At 42.3% G+C, this 27975-nt stretch overlaps 1 protein-coding gene across 8 annotated transcripts in view; it reads right to left on the reverse strand.

Annotated features, from left to right (window-relative positions):
• Window positions 1-27975, reverse strand: part of ANO2 (anoctamin 2) — a 283307-nt gene that overhangs the window by 6879 nt on the left and 248453 nt on the right. For 5 of the 8 annotated variants that reach the window (XM_073314969.1, XM_073314959.1, XM_073314978.1 and 2 more), the window contains 4 exons: window positions 17490-17638; window positions 5514-5666; window positions 5354-5406; window positions 3167-3348 (listed from right to left, as the gene is read on the reverse strand). In XM_073314969.1, coding sequence (XP_073171070.1) covers window positions 3167-3348; window positions 5354-5406; window positions 5514-5666; window positions 17490-17638 — 537 coding nt within the window. Of the gene's footprint in view, window positions 1-3166; window positions 3349-5353; window positions 5430-5513; window positions 5667-17489; window positions 17639-27975 lie in introns of those variants that run through there. The other 3 variants (XM_073315000.1, XR_012155321.1, XM_073314990.1) reach the window with 3 other exon arrangements.

Consider the following 27975-nt stretch of genomic DNA (forward strand, 5'->3'; position numbering starts at 1 on the left):
AAGATAACACTGAGCAGAGTCCCCATCACCAGCAGTGCTTATTGGACGTGCCACACTAGTGCTTCCCACAACATCCCTACTAGCCAATGGAGGATTTTGCTCTTTCTACTGTCTCGCAGACGGCCAGAAGGGACCATCATGATCATCTAGTCTGACCTCCTCCAAATTGCAGGCCACAGAACCTCACTCACCCACTCCTGCAATAGACCACTAACCTCTGGCTGAGTTACTGACATCCTCAAATCATGGTTTAAAGACTCCAAGTTACAGAGAATCCACCATTTACTTTAGTTTAAACCTGCAAGTGGCCTGTGCCCCATGTCCTTCCTCTGGGTTTCAGTGGCCTGCTTGTTACAAGAGCTGTCCACTCTCTCAATGACTCAGTGCTCTCTCTTAGTCTGCTAGTTGGATGTTGCAGCCCTCATTGCAGGACATTTGCACTGTTCTGGCTTACCCACCCTCCCAACCACTCATATCTTGGAGTCTGACCGTGTGGCCCTTACTCACTTGAGTAATCCTTACTCCGTGAAATCAATGGGATCACTTGCACAACTAAAGTTTATTCACATAGATCAGGATAGCAACACTGGCTAACTTTACCTATTCCACACCAAACAATGACAACTTGGATTTCTCTTCTTGAAAGCAACAACTTTACATGTGTGGGACATTCCCCATTGACTCTACAGATAGCTAGTTATGAGCCTTTTCTCTCATAACAAGAGCTACTAGTACTTCAGCGGCCACCCTACAAAATGTCCAGTTGCTTTAGATAGCTATAATGATAGGTGTATTTACAATATTGCCTAGAAACTGCCTATAGTATGTATAGAGAAATATAGTAACCGCTGCAGCAAATAATGAGGTATTTATTTAAGAAAAAATTAGTTAACCAGTGTCGGGAATGGGAGGGTTTCTAACCAGGAAATACAACATGATTTCTATGCTGACTCATAGTATTACATGCCAGCATCTCTGTGTTCAAGATAATCTAGGGATTTATGAGTATAAGACAATTAAAGTATAATGCTGACAAAGTTCATTGCCATAGAATAGCTCAGCATTCATATTTTAAATATAATTAGATTTACTTATTTGAAATAGCCAGTATAGTGCCATGCCCACAGGCTTTGGCAGCACCATAGTGGAGACCTGGGGCCAGATTCAGATCTCCCTTAATGGCAATGTTCATCAGAAGTAACTTCACTGAAATCTATGGAGATACTGTGTTATAAAACTGGTCCAAAGGAGAACAGAATCAGCCCTCTGGTTTGATGTCTAGTTTTGGTATCTAAGTCCCCATTTCAGCTATGGCTGGAAATAATAAACAGGCAACACCTTCAGCCATGGTGACTTAGTGGCTGTGGCAAATGTGGAGGGTCCTGTAATAATTTCTTAGTATTGCAGACTGATCTGATTACTGGGGTGCTGTTTTCGGTGTGAATGGTTTGCTTAAAGTGCTTCTCACTAGGGGCTTGTCTGGGATGAGTCAGGCAGAGGAGGCTCAAGGTGGTCCCTTAACGGCTTCTATTAAAGGGAATGCTAAAGGACATTGCCAGAAGTGGCTCTGCTGACTCTGGCTCAGTTCCCCTTTGAGCCTATGGAACTGGTTTGACCAGCCGGTGACAAAACCCACCAGCAATGAAGAAGTCTGGGGTGTGAGGAGGACCTAAGAACTCTCATGGTATATAAAAGGACATTCTCTTAGGGATGCAAGGGGAGACCAGATTGAAAAGACACTCAAGCAGCAACCCATTGACATGTCTGGAGAAGCTAGGCCTGCCTCATTCCTACCTAGGATGTTGGGACTTCAGGTAAAATAGACACGAGTGTAGGCTGTTTGTGATTTTACATCCCTTTTTCTGGAATGCTTTGTTCCAGCTTCCAAATAAAAATACTTTGTTCTAACAAGGCTGTTGGTCCCCATCACTGGTCACAAGTTCCTGAAGGGAGGAAATAGGGTTTCTTAAACCCTGTCAGACTTGTAGGGCAACAGCAATTGGTATTGAAGCCAGATCCTGGTTTGAGAGTGGAAGAATTGAGTGATTCCCTTTGATACAGGTATAGGTAAGAGGCCCAAGACCTACACTGGGTGCTCTTGGACAGACCAGAAAGGGGACAGAAATGCAGCTAGCCCCATGACTGGGGCTGGTGTTAATGACCGACATCAGGGGTGTTCTTCCAAAGACCACTACATACTTCAGTAAAGCCAATGGGAGTGCTAAAGCATTCTTTGTGTGCAACAGAAGGAGCAATTAAGCACCTGTGTATAGTAAAAGAACCTGCAAACAAAGAGTGGGGCCAACTCCCAGAGTCCTCTGAAAAGGCAAGCCAGGTGGCAGGCTCAGGGGTTTCCTAAGAGACTCTACATGCAGATGCCAGGTATTGGTTCTGGGCTGTGTGAGCTGCAGTAAGAAATACAGGGCAAGCAGTGGTGTGTGCCCCTCGGGCAGAAGCACAGAGGCAGCCTCTCCTCAGGCACAGTTGTGGCTGGAGGGGCTCACTTAGGAATTGCTGAGCAAGAAAACTGCCTATGGGCTGCATGTTCCTATCGCTGCTCAGGGAAACAGGACTTTGCATTCATTTTTGTGAATAAACAAGACTACATCAAGACTTTATCCCTGCCTCACAAACCTCCAAACTTTGGCTTTCTGCTCGGCTTAAGGGGCAACAGACTAAATACTGTTGATAGTTTCTGAAGGGAATTCCCCCAACATTCCGTGTCAGAAAACATGGTATTAAAGCGTGTGACTATGGGGAAGGGGGAAGGTGTGGGTTTTCAAGCAGGGGAAAGCATGGGAAAAACAGGACCCTGTAAGGGAGGAAATGTTGTTCTAATTAGAGGGAGTATATTTTTAAAGGTGTGATCCTGCTGCCATTCTTATCGATGAGAGTTTTGTCCTCGATATTAGTAGGAAAAGAACTGAACCCTAGGTTTTTATGTTCAGCAGAAGTCTTGGATGAAGCTGTTCATTCTATGCATGGAGGCACCATTGAATTTTGCATCTACATATTCTAAAACCCATATCTGAATTAACTAAGAAGATAATAGTTTAAAAGAACAGAAAAGCTTCGCAAGTCTAACTCAGAGAGGAAACGCTTTTATCTAATATAAGACCAAAACAATTGACTTTAACTACACAAAGTGTCGTTAGAGCTACTTTACCTGCAGAATATAACTTCCTGTTCAAACTGTGAGTTGTCTGGCTGTGTTCCAGCTTTGAGATGACTAACATTGAAGTATGAGAGGGTATGATTGACAAAGCCATGCATGGTTCCATTTTGACTGTATGCATATTGATACACAAGGCGTGGAATGAAATCAGATGTAACAGAGATTACAAAAGCCTGGGAGACAAAAAATAACCCAGTGAATCTACAGATGTGTTTTGGATTAATTGAATTCAGGTTATAGTTTTCATGTTCAAATAAATATAGAATGATGATGATCAATTTTGCAACCTCACAAGTGAGAGAGAACTTGCCAGACACATCAAAGAATAAGTGTTTTTAAACTACACTAGCCTGCTGTGTCTCTCTCCAGGCAGAGGCAACTCATGGGATTGTGTGGGGGCGCACATGGGGTTACGTGCCCCCCCAGATTTCTGCCAAGGTTTATATTTTTCTTTTTTTTTTTTTTTTGGCAGGGAGTGGATTTAAAATTGTAACCCCCAACACACATACAACTATCAACGTAACAGTTATGTGTTGCCTCTGTCTCCAGGGAAAGTATATAGCTAGGCAGGTGGGACATTTTCAAGAGCAAAGAGTAATTACAACAATTGCCTCATATATACTGGCCTTAATCCTGCCCCCAGAGATATCAATGGGAGTTTTACCACTGACTACAAAAAGAGTGCAGGAGCCGGACCACAGCATATATAACAGCCAGATCCTCAGCAGGTATAAATCGGTGTAAATCCATTGATTTCACTGATGCTATGCCAATTTATACCGGCTGAGGTGTGGCCCATAAAGGACTAATTCTCGGTTCCCTTGCTCCATTCTAAATCTGGAGTAGTTCCATGAAGTCAATGGAGTTTACTCTGGTGTCAAATGGATGTGAGATCAGAATTAGCCCCAGAAGCATCTAGAATGTGCAAATAAAAGTTAACTGAGTGCTACATTCTGCCACCCTACTCTGTGAGTAGTCCCACTCAAAAAATGATACTCAGCATGAGAAAAGATGATAGAATCTGATTCTAAATATTTTTTAAACTCAAGTATGCACATTTTCACTTTCCAGTTGTCGACAACAGAGGGGCAGCATAGTCGGTGTTTTAATTAAAGCACTTGGAGAATACAGACAACTAGAGAATGTCTGAAATTTTAAATAACTACAGGGCCTGATCCTGCAAAGTGCACTCAGGTAAAATGGGGGGGTGGGGAAAGCAGCACGGTTCTGCTGATAGGGCTTAGCACTGGGAGTGGGGGGGGGGGTCTGCATTCTATTCCTGGCTCTGCCACTTGGGCAAATCACATACTTTCTTTGCACATCAGTTTCCTCATCTGTGATGATATTGATTTTCCTTTCTAATGTGCTTTGAGATCTATGGAAAAAAAGTACTCTGTATTATTATAATTAAACCCCACGGGCCTGATTCTCATTTATACTATGACCTTGTCTACTTGGGAAAGTTTTATAGTATAACCAAAGGTGTGAATTTAAACCAATATAGTCATAATCAGAATGCTACCCCAACCCTCCAAGCAGGTATGGGTGACCTTTTTCAGTCTAACATGCATTGCTTGAGAAGGAGTTTAAGGTACACCAAAAAACGCTACTCTTATATTGGAATCAGAGTGTCTGCATAAGAGATCGTAGTGGTATAACTATACATGTATAACAATAGCTGTATAACTGGTAAAACTTTTTCTTTGAGACAAGGCCCTAAGCTCCTTTCACTGCTCAAGTAAATTACATTCAAACTGACTTAAACTAAACCTATATTTACACTGCCAGAGAATGACGTAAATGTGTCTAAGCATTATAATACCTAGTTCTCATACAGCATTTTTCATAAATGAGAACTAGTCCTCTATTGGTGTGCTTGGAATTTTGCCTGACTAATAATTGCAGGATCCGGCCCATTAATGTGTGATTTCTATATAAATTAATCTTCATGTCACACAAAACATAATAATTCAGAAACAGAGATGAGTAAATGTACATGTCTCGTGTAATTCTGATTCTACATAACATTACATGATGTTTTAAACTCAAGGAGTAGCAAATTGGGTAACTTAGTTTTTCATTGTATTTTATAGCAATTGAAGAAAGTAGGCATTGCTCAAAATTTAAATTATGCTTCAGGGACAAAATAAGCTCATAAAGTCATAATCAAATACTTACATTAATGATAACTGAAAACTTTCCGATACCACTCAAAATGTTATACCAAATTCCTGTAAAAGAGTTAATAACAAAGCTTTGTTACAGGATTAATCTTAATTTCCTCTTTTGAGGTGATTTCCTGGTGTTACCATCATTGCAAAGATTCTTCATTACGTACCGATATCTTTTTCTCTCACTGTGTCTGGCCTCCTTAACTCAGAAACAAACTTTTTTGCATCCAGCCGAACTTCTATGATGTTGTTAAGAAGGGCAAACACCGGAGCCAGAGGGAAGGAGGCAACGAAGAGCGTGACAAAGCCAAACTGGATAACTGGAAGAGAGAGACGTATTGTTCAGAGAGAAGCTCTGTACTGACATATTAAACATATGTCCGCAGGAAATCAGCAGCTGAGGTTTGTGTGTTACAGGAAATATAAAACTCCATTTCAAACATTTCTGTCCTGTTGTTAAACAGTACAACAAACAAGGTGAGGCTATGAAAGAAAGAAGGATTTGTCACTCTGTTTTTATATTGGTTCTAATATTGCTCTTGGTCTCCAATGTGCATACGTGGGCCAGAGTAAATATTAGTTTAATAAAGAAAAGTAGTATGAATGCTATTTTCCTTTTAAATACAATCATCTTGAATGAGGCCATGTTATCCCTCCCATTGTTTGTTTGTAGAGGAGAAGCAATGCGTATAAATAGGGAGAGGAAATCCATGAGGCAACATCCCCTCTTCCCAAGACCCTTTGGAAGACTGTCTGGGCAAACTGCCCGCTGTAGGTGTTTGGGCTCAGGGGTGAAACTATGGTATGGCCACTCTCTGTGGCATCATCCCCCTCCATACCTTGGGGAATTCTGGTGCAATTCCCAGTAGAAGCCAATGCTGTTCATTGCATCATCAAATATTTCATTCCTGCTTCAGCGCCTTCTTGGGGAAAGTATAGCAGATGGGAAGGAAGAAAGGCGCTTGAGCATTTAAGGAACCAATGGCAGCCTAACATGGAGGACCTGACCCTGCCCTAAGCACAGAAGCCCTAAGATTTCTACAGATCCAGCCACTGAAGAGCCACAATCCTGATTTCTTCCACAGGTAGGTATACTGGAGGGAACGTTACCTCTTGTACAGCACCTAATACAGGGGGGGCCTGGTCTATGACTGGAGCCCTAGGCACAGGGCCGTCGCTAGAGGGCTGTGGGGCCCAGGGTGGAAATGACGGATTCGTCTCTTCCGGGACCGACTGCACCGGCCAACCGCACCAGCCCACAGGTCCCCCCCAAAGCGCGGTGCCTGGAGCGCTCGCTCCGATTTGCCCTACCCAAGGAACGGCTCTGCCTAGGCACTACTACAATACAAGCAAACAATAACTCAAGAGTTTAAACTCTTGGCATTTCCTGAATTGTTTATGCCCATCCCATGGGGGCAGGGATGATCTAGATGCAAGTAAGCAGCTTTATTCTAAAGACAACTTAGACACCAATTTTCAGATCCTCTCCCGGCAAAGTGGAATTTAGAGGAATGAAAGTATTTTTCCAAAGTCCCCCAATGTTTCAACGATATTTAAGACTGTGCACAGTGCTTATTGGGCTCAATGTTGCAAGGTGCTGAGTGTCCTTAATTGCCATTGCCTTCAAAAGAAGCAGAGGACAGTCAGCTTGCAGGATCAGGCCCATTCTGGGCCCATCTTGAGAGGTGCTGAGCCAGCTGAAAATGTTGACCTCCTTATACTATAGGTGCTGACCACCTGCCAAGAAGCTCTAAGCACCTCTGTCTCCCAGTGACGACAAGACGTCAGGACTTGATAGTATTATCACCACACAAGACTGGCCCTCTCTTTGTAAAATGTAACATGGAACATTATTTTAATATAAAGATGAGCTCTTATTTCCCAAAGAAAGTAGTGCAGGGTGGCATAAGGAGAGACTGGCTGAAAGGCATATTGCAAAACTGCAATGGAGATAGCCACAACAAAATTAAACTAATGAATGTACGTGCCCATATTATATAAATAGTGCTACAAATAGGATTTGAGTAAACTGCAGTGATATGCATTGTGATTTCTTTGTAAGCAGAATATAAAGTCCCTGTACAAGCTTGCAGTCCATTGCAGCAGATGTCCTTTGCACTTTTGGAGGAGAGAAAAAAAATGGAAAAGAAAACTAATCCTAGCATAGCAGGACTAGTCAACTATTTTCTCTAGAATAATTTCCTATGGCACTGTTGTCACAGCCCACAGCCAACTGATAAAACTGCTTTCCCCAGGATCTTTTTTGTACCCAGCTTATTTTTTGTGTACCTGTTTCAAGCCTCATTATGGTCCCCCCCCCCCACATCTCCTCTCCCAGTGACAATGTATTTGCACAACGAACCATTATCTCCATGATAATTGTGGCCATGGTTTGCCATTTTCAATGGTTTGCTTTGGGGATAAAGGTTATATCATCCTAGCATAGCATGACGGGAGCTGTTTCAACATACAAGAATATGTTACCCTCTAAATTATAGTTTCCTGAATATTTTATGTTTGAATCAGGAAAAGGAAGTAAGGAAATAAAAACAGATGTTAGAGAAGTATCTCAAAAACCTTTGAAATGCTTAGAAAAATATATAGCACCAAAATGTGCCTTATTTGGTCTGAAGTGAAGTTAGCAGGGCTAGAGCTGGAGGGAATCAGTAAAAAAGTATTCGCAGTGATTTGTCTGAGTATAAACCACAAATATTTGCTGTGATACTATTTGCAGCCATTTTTATTCATTTCCTAGGAACATCTGCATGAATGATGTTTTAGTTCGTAAAAGAACATTCAAGGTACACAAACATCTTCTGGATGATTTTGTAAACATGTTGTCATACAAAGATCCACCCTAGAAATGTTTGTGTGGTCATGTTTAAATCTCTGTATTTCCTTCCTTTTATTTTTAAATTAAAGTTTCAATGATCCAAACAAGTAGCAAAAACACTACCATGTGACTTAGGTTTTGTCTACACTGCCCTGCAGGTCCAACTACGGGGGTACGATTAGCAGTGCGCAGCAAAGTGCTGTGCTGTAACTCCCCCCTGTGGACGCTGTGGGCACAAATATAAAGGTTCCTAGATCGCATTAATGTAGTCCTGTGAGGGGGAAGTTACGTCACAACATTTTGCTGTGCACTGTTATTCATACCCCCTGTAATCCAAACTGTGGGGTGGTGTAGACATAACCTTAGATGATCAGTCACATGTCATGAGAAGCAAAACATTCCATGATACAGTCAAAACAAATAGTTTGTGCCTGATCCAGGCACTGAAATGTGTTTGTTTAAACTATTTGGGGAGTACTGATGAATAACAAATAGATTACTAAAGCTTAAAGTCTGTGCACATTTATTTGAGAACATAAAAGGAGGCTAAATTCACTGAGAGTTCAGTTCTGCTTCCTTAGACACACTTAGTAACACTAACACAACTTGCTCCATCCAATTCAAAGTGAGTATATGCATGAGGACTAGCTACTCCACCTAAGTAAGGGACACCGAATCAGGCCCAAAATAAAATCATTCACTGGGATTAGTTCAGTCACACACACACAAACATACACACGCACACTGAGTAGACCCCATTTATTTCAATGACATAGTCAGACTCAAAGGAAGGTAAATGTTCATGATTCTGCCATCCTTATTCGCAACCCTCAGGTAGTCCACTTGATTTCAGAGGTATTTCTCATGAAGTGTTACTAAAAGTGAGCAAGGGTGGCCAAATCAGTCCCATTCTGAGTGACATTCCAAGTACTCTTAGAGCAGTGGTTCTTAACCTGGGGTGCACATACCCCCTGGGGATGCGAGATGCCCTTTCTGGGGGGTGCAAGACATGCCAGATCTTTTTAGAAGGTAAATAATCAAAAACACAAATTAAGCACAGGCACGTAAGTACAACTACTTTGTTTCATCAAACCTATGTATTTATTAACATTACACATTTTTAATGATTACTGTAATATACAAACAAAATATATCTAGGTTTAAAGAACTGACCTACTCATCGATTTTTGATAAGGGGTGCGAGAACATATTTTGAGAACCAAAGGGGTGCAGGCTGCAGTTCAGGTTAAGAACCACTGTCTTAGAGAAACAGGAGCCTTAAAATATACAACCACAAGCTTGGCAGGGAAATCTAAGGGAAAAGTACAGTTCACTTCTGTGTGGCAATAATGTACAAAACATGCCTACACATAACATGCCGAGATGATACTTTAAAATCCAACCTCAATATAGAGATTAAAGAAAAATGTGGGCCTCTCTTTAGTGATGTGTCTTTTGTTGGTGCCTCAGACATATTCTTTTTGATGGATTTACCTGCTTGAGGGGAAATTCTTCCAAACCTCCAGAATGCATGGCCCCCATCGCCCTTCCCATTCCACACCTTTTCCTGTTCATAGATACCTGGATGTTTGTACAACCCTCTGCGTGATTACAAAGGACACATCTAACTCTGTCTTTCTATATGGGTGAAGAAAGATTTGTGCACTGAGGGTTCCCTGCATATACACATCGTTAGGACATGCTCTGGCCCTGAGTAAGGACCTGAGGATTTGCCCAAACTAGAATTTAAAATGTAGGTGGTAGTGAAATAGGCAACTGGGATGGAGGTGGGAAATCTGAGGTAACGTCATCACTGATTTTCATCTACAAGATCTTTTGTTATGGTTTTCTGAACAAAAATTTTTTTGAGAAATAATCTGGTGATCACTCTGCACTGGACTGATTGAGGGTCACTACTTGCAGTACAGGATGAAGACATTGGATCAAATTCTGGGGCAGCCAGTAGCAGGAACGCTGATCTCCTGGATTCCACCTCCTGACAAAGATAGAGTATGTCTACACTGCAGTCCTAGAGCAGGATTACAGGTTGAGTAGATATACCTGAACTAGCTTTACTGTAGCTAGCACAGGTTCTGGTAACGGTAAAGCTGTGAAGGCATGGGCTTCAGCGCAGGTGGCACAAGTCCTCCCAGAAGCCTGAGTTATTACAGTACTTGCAGGGCTAGCTTAGCCCATGCTGAAGCTTGTGCTGCCATGGCTTCACTGCTCCGCTACCTGAGCTAGCTAGATAGCTAGATCAAAGCTAGCTTGAGTAACAATAGCAGTAAAGGGTTCAGAGTAACAGCCGTGTTAGTCTGTATTCGCAAAAAGAAAAGGAGTACTTGTGGCACCTTAGAGACTAACCAATTTATTTGAGCATGAGCTTTCGTGCATCCAATGAAGTGGGCTGTAGCTCATGAAAGCTTATGCTCAAATAAACTGGTTAGTCTCTAAGGTGCCACAAGTCCTCCTGCTCTTTTTGCGAATAGCAGTAAAGCTGTGCCATGTATGAATGTCTACATATTCTGCAGTCATACTTCTCAACTGCAGTGTAGACAAACCCTTAGAGTCAAGGGTTTATGTAGCAGTTAGTGGAAAGCTTTTCTAAAGTCTAGATGAAGGGTTCACTCCTACTTCTATTAAAATCAATGGCAAGACTCCCCTTTGATTTCCAGGGGAAGGCGAGAAGACCCAATGTCTGTCACCCTGCCCTGACACCCAGTGCAAACTGATGAGGAAAGTGCCTACAGTCAAAGGTTACATTAGTGCTGGAGAACCCCCATACAAGTGTATCAGGGCAGACGTAGGTACTGAGTGGGGAATCCATGTAACCAGGGCCAAGAGAACCAAGTTGTCAAGAGACTCCATCTTGAATGGTGCTAAATAACACTGTAGCCCAACTGAGCACAATACTTAAGCATATGAATAGCCCCACTGATTTCAGTGGCGCTACTCACAGACTTCAGAACTTGCTGGATTAAGCCTGAATGCCCAGGGTGGAGCCCAAGGAGCAAGGGCAAAGCTGCAGGGGACCTAGAAGTAGTGCAGATGCATACTGCCACCAGACTTTATTTAGTAGTTTATTTAGATTTAAATAACAAAGCAGACAGCTAGCCAAGGCTCTAGGCTCCCTAACACATAACTAAATAACATAACATCCCAGCAGCATTGAAATAATCATTTCAAACAGGAATTTAGCCAGTCACGTAAAAAAAAAAAATCAAACTCCTGCCCACCCCTTCATCAGTCTGAAAAGCACACCCTCAGCCCTCTGCAACCCCCTGTCAGAGACACAATCTCTGACAGGGATTACTCTGGACCCACAGGAGATGTACAGAATCTGTGTATGGGGGTAGCAGATAGGCAGATTCCCCCACTCTCTTTCATCCCCCCTGATGGAAGTTTGCAGTGGAAACTCTAAAAGGGCATAAAAGGGCAGGAGGGTCCAGTGGCTAGGGCCCTAGCCTAGACTTTGGGAGACGTGTGTTCAAATCTCTGCTCTGTCACAGACTTCCTGGGTGACTTTGGATAAATCACTTGGTTTTTCTGTACCTCCGCTCCCCATCAGTAAAATGTGGATAAACAGCATTTTCCTACCTCTGATAACAGGGACATACGTACCTAAAACATTTCCACACATCTGGCCCTCTGTCCTTTTTTGGGGACTGTTCCCCAATATCTGGATGGGTTCTGAGTACCTGCCATACCCACAGAGCCAAAACTGGAGGGCTTTATTCAGCTTTTACTTATGCCTCATTCAAGCAAACACCAACTGACTCCAAAAGTAGTTTGCCCGAGTACCGACAGAATGAAAATTGGGGAAGGACTTAAGGATCTGGCTTTGTAACAACAATCAGGAGTCCCCTTCCTTTTCCCAGATACCCCATCCCATTTTAAAGCCCAACTACACTGTCATTTAAAACAATTAAAGAGGATAAAACTCCCCTCCCCACCCCGCTGCCCTTGTATTTCCACACCCTCTCTCTTCTGAAGCCATGTTCTCGAGTCCAATTTAGAAAAAAATGTAAATATGCTACATCTAGTTGCTCCTGGCCTCTCCATTGCTGCTTGATGCCCTTCAGAACAATCTCAACTGACAGGTTCAGTGCTGAGCTCTCAAAGTGCTTCCTGTCCATGTGGGTGGTCTGAGTCACTCAGCAGTGAATCTGACAGCTGAATTTAGTGATATGGACTCAGAGCAACAGGCAGGCCAGGGGAGGAGCAGCTTAGGTTTCATTTGTTTCACATTTGTCTTGAATCCCACAGACAGGGCATAGCTTGCTGTGGAACTGGCATAATAACAGAGACAATGAGCCATTCTCCTCACCACATAATCCAGTTCTCTTGCTGGAAACAAATATTTGGAATAGTACTTCATCCACCTGGGATACAGATTATTGTCTCTTGAAACATGGTATCCAATTATCCGTGAATGATTGCACAATGAGGCATTCTACATTATTATTTAAACAGAGGATACCTATTTTAAGTGCATGCTGAAAGCCTGATGATGATCCTGTTTATGAATTGATAACTTAGGTCCTGAACCTGCAAGTTTTTCCATGCAGGCAGACCCTTCCACTCACATGGAATCCCAATGAAGGAAATGACGCTCCAATGGTCCATCTCCACATGGGGCATGCATGACCACGGCAAAAGAGCCACAGTGGGCCCTGTGTGGATCTGCAACAGGGAGAAGAGGGTGCAATGAGCCCTCTTCACCAACCCCTAGCTCTGTTATAGGGCCAGGCCAGCTATAATTGGGGTGGGGAGCACAGGCACTGCATTAGCGGAAGGAAGGGGAGAGGTTCAAGGTGAATCATGGCTCCATCCGAGCTCTAACAGCGAGCTTTGCCTGACTGACATGATGGAGCATGTACTGCATCCTGAAGTACAGTGGTGGAGCTCCCACGCCAGGGTGCACTCCCATAAAATCCTGACAGGAATTCTGGTTTCTTCTCAGAGGCTTAAAGCTGCAACCTGGAATTTAGTGCTACAACTGACAATGCATTGTAGCGCCGAACATGAGCAACATCTACTACCACAGATGTGCAAGAACAAATATTTAAACAGGTTTTTTTGTATTCTATTTGTTGATGATGAATAAAAACAAGGGGCCTGGGAGTGGACCAGCTAAACATCCAACATTTCCTGGTTAAGTGCAGACATTGTTGAGTTATGCCTGAGCATAAAAGCATCTGAAAATATTTACAAGGGGAAAAGTCTATATTTTTTCACCCTTGTATAAGTCAAATATTGCTGACAAGAGTTTGCTCAAACTTTCAAAACAAAATTCACCTCTGAGCTGATGCAAAGCATGGAACATTTCAGTCCCACAGGAGAATTTTTCAATAAGTTATGAGCATGTGAAAATGAGGGCGGTTGTGTGTGTGTGTGGTTTAAAATAATGAAGATTGCAACATACAGCCAGATCCCCAGGTGAGCAACAACAGTTCTTGAAACAGCTGGTGGAGGGGAGGATAGTTGGGGAAGGCAACTTTAAGTCCCTTTTGTACCAGTGAAGGGTCAAAGGAGCTGGCCACAAACTGAGCTACAGAGAATGATACAATGCACCTGCCATTATAAACATCAATTAAAATATTGACATAAAATGTGTCTGTCTTGTCTGATACACATGTTGTAACATAAAATGCATATATTCAGGTGTTTTTGTTACAGAGGATTGTCTGTAGTTTAAGACAGGGGTGTGACATACAATATTGAACACGTCTGATTTCAGAAAATTTGCCATACGTGTGATGAGCTGTGGTTCTTTTCTGAATGCTTTCCTACCCTGAAGCTTGTGGTGTGCTTGGTCCGCCTGGAATCCTCTTTTGATGCTGCAGTACTGCTTTGGGGTAGGCAGCAATTTAGTTTTCTTTCTAGTGTGAACACTCTGGCCTCTAAGTTATTCCCTGGAATCCTTGCATATCGCTTCTTTGTGGTCTCATGTCCCTGCAGATTAATGCAGTTGGATTGTATCCCAGAACAGCATCATTGAGTCATTTGGTGATTATTTGCACCTCTGCCCTCATGGGTTCTGCTGACTCATAGAGATTCTCCTCAGAGCTTATTCTACATGCACACTTAGAAGGAAAGGAGGCCTTTATAAGCTTTGCTTTGGAATTCCGTATCAGATGCTGATGTGCATCCTGGCCAAATTCATGCCTGGTATCACTGTCTTCTCTTGGTAGTAGAAATGATGCTACTCTCTTTGCTGATGGGAAGTGGAGGTGAATAGAGTACAAAGGAGGATAACTAAGAGTTAGGTAGGTACAGAACGGTAAGTCTGACTTCAGTACCAGACAAACGGGTTGAAACTATAGTAAAGAACAAAATTGTCAGACACACAGATGAACATAAATTTGTTGGGGAACAGCCAACATTGTTTTTATAAAGGGAAATCATGCGTCACCGATATTCTAGAATCTTTGAGGGGGTCAACAAGCATGTGGACAAGGGGGATCCGGTGGATATAGTGTACTTAGATTTTCAGAAAGCCTTTGACAAGGTCCCTCACCAAAAGTTCTTAAGAAAAGTAAGCTGCCACGGGATAAGAGGGAAGGTCCTCTCATGGATTGGTAACTAGTTAAAAGATAGGTTTCAGAGTAACAGCCGTGTTAGTCTGTATTCGCAAAAAGAAAAGGTGTACTTGTGGCACCTTAGCGACTAACCAATTTATTTGAGCATAAGCTTTCGTGAGCTACAGCTCACTGCATCCGATGAAGTGAGCTGTAGCTCACGAAAGCTTATGCTCAAATAAATTGGTTAGTCTCTAAGGTGCCACAAGTACTCCTTTTCTTTTTAGTTAAAAGATAGGAACAAAAGGTAGGAATAAATGGTCAGTTTTCAGAAGAGAGAGAAGCAAATAGTGGTGTCCTCTAGGGGTCTGTACTGGGATCAGTCCTATTCAACATTTTCATAAATGATCTGGAAAAAGGGGTAAACAGTGAGGTGACAAAATTTGCAGATGATACAAAACTACTCAAGAGAGTTAAGTCCCAGGCAGACTGCGAGGAGCTACAAAAGGATCTCACAAAACTAGGTAACTGGGCAACAAAATGGCAGATGAAATTCAATGTTTATAAATACAAAGTAATACACACTGGAAAACATAATCCCAACTATGAATATAAAATGATGGGGTCTAAATTAGCTGTTACCACTCAAGAAAGAGATCTTGGAGTCATTGTGGACAGTTCTCTGAAAAACATCCACTCAATGTGCAGTGGCAGTCAAAAAAGCTAACAGAATGTTGGGAATCATTAAGAAAGGGATAAATAAGACAGGAAATATCATATTGCCTCTATATAAATTCATGCGTGCAGATGTGGTCACCCCATCTCAAAAAAGATATACTGGAATTGGAAAAGGTTCAGAAAAGGGCAACCAAAACGATTAGGGGTATGGAACAGCTGCCGTATGAGGAGAGATTAATAAGACTAGGACTTTACAGCTTGGAAAAGAGACGACTAAGGGGGGATATGATTGAGATCTATAAAATCAAGCCTGGTCTGGAGAAAGTAATTAATGAAGTGTTATTTACTCCTTCTCATAACACCAGAACTAGAGGTCACCAAATGAAATTAATAGGCAGCAGGTTTAAAACAAACAAAAGGAAATATTTCTTCACACAATGCACAGTCAACCTGTGGAACTCTGTCAGAAGGTGTTGTGAAGGCTAAGACTATAACAAGGTTCAAAAAAGAACTAGATAAGTTCATGGAGGATAGGTCCATCAATGGCTATTAGTCAGGATGGGCGGAGATGGTGTCCCTAGCCTCTGTTTGGCAGAAGCTGGGAATGAGTGACAGGGGATGGATCACTTGATGATTACCGGTTCTGTTCATTCCCTCTGGGGCACCTGGCATTGGTCATTGTCAGAAGACAGGATACTGGGCTAGATGGACCTTTGGTCTGACCCTGTATGTTCTTATATTCTTATGACATAAGCTTCCTGCGGGTGGAGCATTCCCTGTAAAACTCTGGCAGACAGAAAACTCCTGGGTTGCTGGTATTACTCCAGCACCAATTTGCACAGAGCCGATATCCAGATCTGCAAACACCAGTTCGTGACTGGCATAGCACATCTTTTGACAACAGAACAATTTGTTCTGTTGTGCAAACTGCACTGTCCATCTGCCACGTGGACCAGATTCTGTTCTATATTATGGCTGTGTAACTCGACTGAAAACAATGGAATAGCACAAAGCTTTGTTTAAAACCTTTCACCAAACCATGAATTCTGCTTCCATAGAAGTTGCTCAATGCTTTTAAGTATTTATTATTTACAGACTTCTTTTCTGTTGAGCGGGGGAGGCTTGGTTCTTGACCTCGAAATGTATGAAGAACAGTGGTATTAGTGCAATAATTGCAGCTGAAGTCACAGTAGCAGTACTGGCCTGACTGAACTAACACTCTGGATCACAGAGTTGTTTAGCCATGTGGAAACATTAACTCAGCAGTCAATGGAAATTAGAGTGTGCCCACATTTATGGATTGTATTAAAATGTTAGGCATAGGGCCTGATTCTCTTCTCACAGCTGTGGAACTCCGTTGACTTTAGTGGACTTACTCCCACTTTACACTGGTGTGAGAGAAGAATCATACCCAAGATCCATATCCCTGAGCGCAAGTATCATAGTAACATAAGCACAAGCAATGGCACTAGTCTCTCCAGTGTGTGTGTGTGTGTGTGGGGGGGGATACATGGCCACCTCTTCTGCACTGTGGCTGGCAGAGGAGAAAGGGTGCACATACTACTTGACAGGTAGAATAATCTTTAAGGCACTAGCCTGGCATAGCAACCTGGGATAAATTCCAGGCTCTGCTGCAGACGTCCTACATGACTTGGGACAAGTCACTCAATCCCCTGTGCCTCAGTTCCTCATCTGTAAAATGGGGATAATAATGCTTCCTTCCTCCCACCCTTTGTCTGTCTTGTTTATGTATAAGATCAGCTCTTTGGGGCAGAGGTTCTCTCTTACTATGTACGTGTCCTGTGCCAAGTGCAGTGGGACCCTGATCTCAGTTGGGTCTCCAACAATGACTGTAATACAAATAATCATATTTTTGGAAGTCTAGTAATTATTAACACTGCACCGCCCCAGTGGTATTCTGCTGTTGGTATGGTGCATTTCTGCACCCACTACATCAGCAGATAACTTTCATGAAGCCAAGACAGCACTTAAAACACATAGCTTTTCTCAGGCTAACATGTGGCAATAGTTGCTGTTAAAATCCACTGAAAAGAAAAGGGGAAAAAACAAGATTTTAAGATAACAGACCCTCATGAACTCAGAGATCTTACTCATTTCCATGTATTCTGGAGTCAGTCCAGTGAAAGGTTCCAACATGTAATCGAGATCCCATTGCTGAGGGTGCTTTGAGTGGTTGGAGTCACTTTCCTTTTTCTCAGTCCTTTCATCCTTCAGCTTCCTGAACAGCTTTTTTAACTTCCTGGGAAATGAAAGTCTAATTAAATCAACTCTTTTTTACAGGAATTCAGCCAGACTCTGCCCTGTAACACCAACTTTATGTTAGACTACCCCATGTCAGTTTACTGCAGAGTTTCGTCCATCTCCCTCTGAAGCATCTGATAGTGGCCAGTCAGAGACAGAGTACTGCACTAGTCGGACCATGCGACTGTCTGATCCAGTGTGGCAATGCCTCTGTTTCTGTGTAACTGCATTGACACTAAAACCAACGGAACAGAGCAGAGATATTACTCTCTAATATTTATTTTGATTTAGACAGACAATAAGGCATCTATCCAAAGCTCCAGGAACATTTGCCAAACATTACAATGCACAAATAAACATAGTGTCGACCATCTCTCCCTTTGTTAAAAAAGAAAAAAATATCACTCCAGCCACAAATCTTCACCCTCACGGCACTCATTCCAACGTTGTCTCCTCCCCCCATACTCTACAAGCTTGGGAACAGAGATGGGCCTTGTGACGTATCCTGAAAGTCAAAGGATTGGGGCTATTTTTGAGCAAAAAGGGGGCAGGAGTGAAGTAAATTCTAAAGCCCTTTTGCCAGACATTGCCTCTCTTTCAAATCATAGGTGCTCCAGTGGGAGAACCTCTGCTTACTGCAACTGCAGTATGGGGAGGGAGACGGTGTCTTGGGCAGGTAGGTCCCAAGCCACATGAGGCACTGAAGGTCAATACTAACATATTAAAATGAGGCTGCTAACCAACAGTCAGCCGGTGAAGATCCCAGAGCACTGGTGTGATTTGCCCATAGGGAGATACTTCCTGTAACAAATAAGCCCATACAAATGTCAAATGGCCTGAACATTGCTTGTGGACAGCAAGCAGAAACTCCATGTTCTACAGCTAAAACAATGCATTATAAATAATAAAAACAAGGAGGAACATACCAATTAAAATGGTTGGGAATATAAATACATAAATAAACACAATAATGTCTCCAATTTATAAAATAACTTTGATCTTGAAGGTTCTGGATGGCCTTGATTCCCCGTTATATCTGAGCTGTGCTCAGAGGTCATGGAGAGAAGCAGCTGAAGGGAGCCAGTTGTAGCACATAGTATGACTAAGACAAACAGCATTTGGCCCTTGGTGGTGTATTGTCCCCTTGATGCACACACAAATCCTTTTTCAGGCATGTGTACGATGAAAGGGAGAACACCATCCAATAACAAGCTATAGGCAGAAAAGTATACTTGGTGTTAAAAGCGGTAACAAGTATTTTGACAGGTGAATAGATGAGAAAAGTGAAAGATATATCCTGGAACTGGATACAAAGCTGTTATTTATTTTTAAATTACTAGAAACTGTGGAATTATACAGATTAATCTGGAATAGGATTATTGCGTGTTTACAAAAAACAGATTCATTTTTTTCAAGTTGCCTTTTTGTGGAGAGTTTTCTGGAACACACATGAGGCAATGAGATGGCCAAAGGGTAGAGATTTACATACACCCTGGAGGAAGTACGTCAAAGGGAACACTCTGTGTGTGTGTGTGTTAGAGGCCCCAAATCTGCCATCAGGTGCATCTGTGCAGCTAGAAATGGTGAAAAAAATTGGGCTGGCACTGCTCTTGTGAGATTTCAGCCTCGTAAAGCAGAATAGCTGATCTTGAAAGATCTTTGCTATCTCAGTGGTAGAAGTCTTGAAAGATCTACAGTTCTTGTGAGACTCTGGCTGCTTCTCAATCAGAAATGGAAAATAAACTCTTCCAATTCTTGATTAGCCCCAGAACTTTCTGACTCCCTGCAATGGAATACTGGGAACCAACATCTGAGCCAGCATTCTGGTCACTTAAACATCAATTCATTCCCCCAGGGTGGACCGAACAGAGGCCTAATTAGTGGATTCGAATGGGTGGGGAGGGGATGACTAAAACAAATTGGCACATTAACACAGGAGAGAAGGCGGCAGAGAAGGGAAGACAGACAGGCTAGCAGACCCAGAACCAGGAAGGATCTCTGGGTAGAGGGCATAGATGCTGGAACTAGAGCTGGGGGTGCTGCTGCACCCACTGTCTTGAAGTGGTTTCCATCACATACAGAATTTACAGCTTGGTTCAATGGCTCTCAGCACCCCCACTATAAAAAATTGTTCCAGCACATCTGGTAGAGGGTTCTCTTCCCTCTCCTCTCCTTGGCAGAGAACTGGGGAGAAACTGAAACTGTAAATAATATGGTGTATGGATCAGTAAGATTGTGGGAAGACAAGTTTAAATAAATTGTTTGTGGGATGTTTAATAACGGAAGGTCTCTGAATCTGTGTAGATAGAGCAGAAGACTGGTCCTGTCACAGTCCCTCAAGCCCCCCAAATTCAAAGGCATTTGAATCTGAGGTTCTGATTTTGACCCCTCTCTAATTATAAATATTAAAATAGGCAAGTTTGTTAAGAAATACATTGAGGAAAATGAAGAGGCACATGAGAAAACTTGGAAACATTAAAGTTATCACAAAATAATAGTTTTTGTAACACACTACATATGGGTTTCTCCCTCAGTAGAGTGGCAGTACCTTTAGGCCAGATTGTGAATCCCTTACTCCCACTGGTGAGCAGTTCATACCCACAGGTTATGCAATTACCTGTGCAAGGAATTGCTCATGGATGGCAATGAGTTTCACAGCCTGGTCCTATCTGTACAATGTATAAGGGTTTAATATCTCATTGTAGAATGAATCTCCATCTGACAGATGAATGAACATTTTATATCTCCGTGGAAAAGGAGGTAGCATTTCAATTTCAACTTCATTGATAACTTTATATGGTTTTACAGACTGGAAAATAACCATGGGAAAGTGCAAAAGACACATATTTTCTCCAAAACTAAAGACACTAAGTACACTAGGGCTAGCATCAAATGCAAAGATTTCTCACATTTTCTCAGTTTGTCTTTCATGAATGTAAATGTTATTTGATAGCAGTTCACATATGTATAGCATGAGTAAAAAGCTAGATTAATTCTAATGAAGTGTTGCAATGGCACAACCAGGGGCCCTCACAATCCTCCCCCCCTGCAGCCTATGAAAAACCCCTTGAACCAGATGTGCGTGTTGCAGACAGAAGAGTGTGAGGGAGGGGTCTATCTATTTATTTGTTTTCCAGTTTTAAAAAAAACAAACCTTTGTCTCAGACCCTTATCCAAAGGAGGGGGCAACGCTACCTGGCAAACCGGTCTGTTTGTTGTTCCTGAAAAATAGATTGGGTCAGGTTCTTGGCCCACACTCTGGCTGCTTTGTGCCACCATAGTGGCAGGAAGCTCCAAGCAATGTAGGGATTACCCAAGTGTAAGGGGAATTCCTGTGTGGTGTCGCGTGGCCAGCTCTATAACAGCCCAGAGCAGGGCATGTTGGGGACATAGTTGGACTCCTAAGGCTGCTCTCTGTTGTGCCAGAGACTGAACCAGGCCCAGGATCAGAGACCTGTAAAGCTCTCATAAAAGCCACCCTGTGCCAGATGCAGCTGAGGATTTGGCCTGTTGGTATAATGATAATAAAAAGCAGAGTGTTCAGTTTATGCAATTTGAATGGGGTGGGATTTGTAAGACCTTATATGAAGGAATTAGGGTACCCTACCAAGGAACATTGCTTTCTAGTTGGTGCAAACTGGCCCATTCTAAAGGCACTACTACATTTGGTCTTCAGAAGTAATTTTATGACATTCAAGGGATGTCATCTATGGCAAATGTGATTGAGCATGCACGGGTGAGGAAGGAGGAGCAGCAGAATGATCTGAACCTTCCCTTCAATTCAATGGAGAAATTTAAACAAAGATCTCCCAGAAGGTCCTTCCAGCACATCGCTGGTAAATTTCATGATGCTATAAAGGATCTCACTAGACAGTGAACAGTAAAAAAAAAACAAAAAATCTACTACTAGTATTCCATAATTACTTTTGCTACAGTAAATGACATGGGCTTTAAATGCCTGTCTTATTTCTGTATGCAGATAAGATTGAAGAGCACTTGATTACTGTGTGTGATTGTGCTGATAGATAAGGAAGTGGTAGGCCCAGTTCTGATCTCACACCAGCTTAATACTTGTGGAATGCCATCCACTTGAATAGAGATATTCCTGACTTACACAAGGATCAAGGATCAAACCCAGGATCAAGCCCATTGAACATACTGGGGGTGGGGAGGGGTGTCTGTCTGTGCAAAGTCAAGAGGGGAGAGAGTAACGGTTGGTTCCATGCACAGTATGTTATTGGAGATCATACAGTAAATTAGGATAAGAAAGTAGATGTGCTCCAATGAGAGGGATGTATGTATGGATCTGGAGTATGTATGCTGATTAATGAGTGTTGTAGCCCATGTAGGCATAGGGTTCAACTGCTGATTGACATAAACTGGTCACATGGTGCACATGATTTTGTGTTTTCATGTGCACATCACTGCTCTGTGCCTCAGTTTCCCCATCTGCAAAATGGGGATAATGATGCTGACCCCCTCCTTTGTAAAATGCTTTGAGATCTACAGATGAAAAGTGCTATACAAGGGGTAGCACTCTTATTGTTGTTCCAACGGTGGTGCGAGGCTCTTGGTGGTATGTTTACATGTGGAGTTTATATATGTGTGATCTAATCCTCTAGGTGCAGCACTAGAGAGTTGTGCCATGGAGTTTAATGCATTTCTGTAGCTCCACTGGGAACTCTGTAAGTAAAACGATAGTTGATTTTTTAAAATGTTTGCTGTGAATGCACTAAACCCAGTATTCGGTCACTTAGAATTATTTGAATTACCTTTCATCTTTTTTAAATTTACCATTGTGACTATTTCTCACGATGAACTATCCTCATGCCAAGCATGAAGCTTGGAAGCTTGAACAATTTTTAACTTGAGCCCCAAAGAATGTTTTTATTTATAATTTATTTTGAAACGATCAACTGAAAAAAAGACAAATGGATTCTACTCAAGCTTTTCACAAAAATGCACTTTTGTGTCATACCCAAGCATGTGAAATTTCAGATCAAATCAGAAATGTGTCAGGAAATTAAAGAAACAGAAGATTTCACTAAATAGACATGGCCAGGGTTATTCTCGAGCTGTACCACAGCAGAGAAGTAAAAATGAGTTTTGCAGAACTCCACAGCTGCACAGATGATTGCACTATTAAAACTGATAAACTCTTTTGGTATGCTTGTGCAAAAACTTTTTTATAATGATCCAGAAGATCAATATTTTAAAATCAAGCTGAAAGCAATGGAGAAGCAAGGAAAGCTCATCTGGTCTATTTTATCTTCTTGTGTACTGTGAGCCAGATTATGGACTGACCAAGAAGGACTTTGGGGTGCTTTGTGCTTCAGAGGCACAATCAGGGAAACTTCATGCTCCTGTGAAAGGAGATGAGCAGGTGATCAGAGTCAGACCTGTTTAGGGAGGAAGACTAGATTTAGAGGAGATCGCTGTAGTATTACAGTTGTCCAGTGCTGGTCAGGTCTGAACAGATGTGGCAGAACAGAATAGGAGAGACTGCACAGATCCTTTCCCATTAGGCTTGGTTTTAGCCAGTATTATCTGTTCCCTACTATCAGAACGCAATGATTCAAGGAAACTAGCACCTTAAATGGAAGTTGAGGGCACGCAGTAGAGTCCTGGCTCCAAAGAGCTTGCAAGCTCTGAAGATAAAAAAAAAGTGGGGGAGGTAGGGAATAAAAAGATAACAGCATGCAGTAAAGTGAAGAAAGTGGTGGCAGGCACACAGCATGTTTGTAGCAGGTCTCTTTTTAAAACATATCTGATTATATAGTTTTAGGGATATTTTAGGGAGAGGACGCTCAGTGACCGTTAGAGTGGGGAAGAGAAAAGACATTTTGGATTAAGACGGGGAAGTGAGTAAAGGGAGAGGGAGGTAGAAAGGGAAGAGGAGAGAAACAGTGGCAGCTGAAAGGATGCAGAGTTAGGAGAGGGGCAGGATAAAGGCCTTGCCTTCATTAGTCTTTGTCTTCAATTGCACAGCCACCAGTGCAGCTCCAGCAGTGGGAGAGCTGTTGCAGAGCAGCTGCTAGTGTTTTCACTGCTGCGCCATTTTAGACGCCCTCTCAGGAATAGTAAGGTGCTAAAACACCAGTGCCCTGTCTACCACTTCTGCCGTCAATGGAGGTAGTAGTGAAGCTGTTGGAGAACTGTAGAAAAAGGTGAGTGGAGACAGTCAAAATGGAGACCAGAAATGAACCGCAACACAGGAAAGAAGAGGGTAAAATCCAGAGTCCAAGTGTCAGAGGTGAGGGATTACTGATGTCAGAAGGCTGTGAAGGCTCCTCCCAGCTACTGCTGCTTTTCCCCCTCTAGAGTGATGGACAGAGGAGAGACTACTGGGTTAGGTATTTCAAGCACTTTGTATCTGGTGGGAGAGTGTGGGGACTGAAAGTTTCTCTGCCCCTGTGTGTAATTGTGTTTGCTGCTTTGGGGAAGGAGGCCTGAGGGTCCTGCAGTTTCTATCGTCAGCTTCCTGTGACGTGCTCACTCCCTCAAAAGGAGGGAACTTTGGGAGCAGGAGGGAAGGACTTGTAATCTCAGAGACTGCCACAGATTTACAGTCCAATCCGGCCCAGCTTGTGCACTCAGAACTCCCACTGAAGTCAAAGGGAGTTTTGGTTGTGTTTGTTATTTATTGGCATCCGTTCAGCTATAAACAGCCAATGAATTTCTGCATTAAGAATTCTTTATTAGCAACCAAAATGCACCACAAATGACAACAGCCATGAAAGGCTGTCTTGAAATACATCTTATTGGCCCTTGATTTTCTCATCCAACATTTTTAAGTGCATTTTGAAAGAACTGATGGAAAGTGATATTGTAAGTTAAGGGTGAAATCCTTCCCCCGCTGAGGTCAATGGGAGTTTTGTTATTGACTTCAGGGAGGGCAGGATTTCACCATAAGGCATTTATCACAAGGTCAGGGATATAGAGTAATAAAATAACTGCATGAATTTTTCAGTGAAGGTGGAAAATATAAAATTGGCGTAAAGGAGTTTCAAAAAATTTCCGGGTTCTCAAGCCCTTCAGCAATTTCTGTGGCATAAGAAGAGAATTATGGGATGTGACACCTCAGAGTGAATTGTGGCATATTTGCATCTGTTAAATTTGTGAATTCCAGCCATACAAAGCATGTTGCTGCAATTCCAGAAGGCTGAGCATCCCATAATTCCAATGCCATGACATAGATCTAGCCGTTTTGATATTCTTGGATGCAGAAATGGAAAAACAAATCACAGGAAGGTAGAGAATACAAGAAAATCACATCTATCATAGCCAAGGAGCAGTTTCTCCAGAGAAGCATTAGGAACAGGTTAGAATTTGTTCTATGACTCTGCACAAACCAGAGCTGACACGTGAAACCTAACTTCTGAATTCTCCAACTGGCACTGACTGTGGATAAGATGTAAACCAGGCATTTCTCACCATGGCAACATTTATGTTGAAGGAGAAGGCACTGGCTGGGTGTCATGTGTATCCAGCCCATAACCTGCTCAGCTGTACAGGCCTTTCAATTACTCCTGTTTTTTTGAGTGAAAGAGGCAGCAAATGAGACTGATGCTTCACAACCTTTTGCAGGGAAACAGAAACCTACACTGCCCTTTTGGAAAACCCCTATGGGCTTTAATAGCAACGAAACCAATAGAGCTATATAGAAATAACTCCGAAAACCAACAGAATTCAATAGGGAATTAAACCCCTTCTATAGGTGTTATGAATCATTCCACAGAATTTAATAGATACTTATGTCCCCATTATAGAAGCCTAGAGAATGGTTCATAATACCTATAGAAAAGTTATTTCTGTTACATTCAATACCAGGGTGAACTCAGTGGCAGCACAACAACTATCCCTGAGTGGAGTGCTGAGAGCCAGTGAGAGAATTAGCACTGTTTTCTTGGGATCGCTTTCTCCTCAGGACAGGCACAGAGCAGGGGACAGAGTGGAGTGAGAGACGGAAAGACCTATTAGACCATTTATTCCATCTCTCTGCCTCCGTAGGATTGGTCACTATACAACATTCCTAGTGCAGGAAGAGAAGAGAAATGAGGGCAGTGGACAGCATGGGGCGGAAGAGGGAGTTAGGGGAGACAGAAGACCTTCTGGTGGAGACGGGATGATCTAGCAAGGAAGATGGATGGGAGGGAAGAGAGTACCCAGGAAGAGTGGAGCTGGTCAGAAAATATTCATCAAAACAGTCTTTGGTCAGAAAAAGCTGTTTCAACAAAACCAACATTTTTCACAAAACTGTATATTGATTTTGATGATTTTTAAAAAAAAGTTTAAAACACATTAGTCCCAATTTGGGAATAATTCATTTTTTTTAAAAATCTTGAAATTTTTGCAGGACAGAAAATCAGTTTTCCGGCCAGTTCTAATGAAGAAATCCAGGAGTGGAGCAGAGGTAACAGGGTACAGAAGGGAGCCAGTTGAGTTGGGCTGGAGGGGCAGAGAGGTTCCAGTTAATCTGGGTGAGAATGGGACAAGCTGAGACATCATATAATTTACGAACGGAGACAGAAAAGGCTTGTCAGCATCAATATAACGAGATAGCACTGGTATTCCTCTGGGAAGAGGAGAAGTAAAGCAAACTTGTTTTTATTTAATACATATTTCAGTTTTAAACTGAGATCACTGCAGGTTGTTGGCAAAGGAGGAGAAACAAGTGGAATGAGGCTGTCCCATTCTTTCACTAAGCAGTGCATTTAGTGGATTGAGACATATTCTGACAGTAGACCTGTATTTTGACTGGTTAGTCTCCACTTCCATGAATCAAAGATAATAAATGCAGTATTTATAACTTCATAACCATCCCCCCTTAAACAAACCCAGTAACAGTAAACATTTGGAAGAAGGAAATAAAAAAAATCACATCAGATTCTTCACACTGAGAAAGCTTTAAGCCTCCGACATGTAAAAGTCTTCTGGAGCAATTTACCACTTTTTTCCTCAAGATATGCTATAAACTTCATGAGACTTAGACAGAAAACAGGCCTCCTCAGTAAAGCTTAATTTCAGAAGGACAAAGCCATGCATAATCCATGTCCATATTTTTTTCTTCCACTTTAACAGTAAAAAATTATTTCCGAGGAAAAGGACCTGTGACTTTGCACCCCATAATGCTCTGTGGGAATATGCTTATGCATCTATATATGACATAACTGGAATACGTTTTATGCTACATATGCCATGTAACATATCTCTGTAAAGGTTATGATCTACTGAAGATATTCATCCTGTTTGTATGCATGTGTCATTTTTGTACTCAAAGTTAGGAATATTGGCTGTGTACTTGCTTGACTTTAAGTAGCCTTAGTAAAGCATTTGGTCAGCTTCTTGAGAAAGGAATGTGCAAATTAAGTAACCAATCAAGAAACACTTAATGAACAATGGATCTTGGAAGACTCCAATCCACATAAGAAGTCTTCCTGGAGACATTCAAGATAGAATGTGGCTTGGATGGTAAGGAACTCAGTCGTGCATGGACATGTGACTTGCCCATGTGACTCCAAAACTCCATTTTGTAGCTGGATTCTATACAGGGGGAAGGAGGGGTGTCCACCCACAAGAGAAAGTCTATTTAAACCCCTGGGAGACCCCTCCATTTTGTCTTCAGCTGGCTCAAGAGATAGCCTCTCCACCCCAAAGGATACCTGAAAGAAACTGGAACAAAGGACAGTAACCACAGGGGGTGTGAGTGATTGCTGGACCCAGAGTAGAAGAAGACTGGTCTGTAAAAGGAAGCTTACTGGAACACCTTTGAGAGTGAGGTTTTATCTGTATTCAGTTTTCTTACTGTATTAGTCATAGACTTGCGTGTTTTATTTTATTTTGTTTGGTAATTTACTTTGTTCTGTCTGTCATTACTTGGAACCACTTAGATCCTACTTTTTGTATTTAATAAACTCAATGTTTACTTCTTAATTAACCCAGAGTATGTATTAATACCGGGGGTGGGGGGAACAGCTGTGCATATCTCTCTATCAGTGCTACAGAGGGTGAACAATTTATTAGTTTACCCTGCATAAGCTTTATATAGGGTAAAACAGATTTATTTGGGGTTTGGACCCCATTGGGAGTTGGGCATCTGAGTGTTAGAGACAGGAACACTTCTTAAGTTGCTTTCAGTTAAGCCTGCAGCTGTTAGGGAACGTGGTTCAGACCTGGGTCTGGATCTGCAGCCGGCTAGCGTGTCTGGCTCAAACCAGGTAGGGCACTGAAGTCCCAAGCTGCCGGGGAAAACAGACTTAGAAATAGTCTCAGCACATCAGTTGGCAGTTCCCAAGGGGTTTTCTGTGATCCAACCCATCACAGGGCCCAATTTTC

The sequence above is a fragment of the Lepidochelys kempii genome, chromosome 1, assembly GCF_965140265.1.
Source record: "Lepidochelys kempii isolate rLepKem1 chromosome 1, rLepKem1.hap2, whole genome shotgun sequence".
NCBI lineage: Eukaryota > Metazoa > Chordata > Testudines > Cheloniidae > Lepidochelys > Lepidochelys kempii.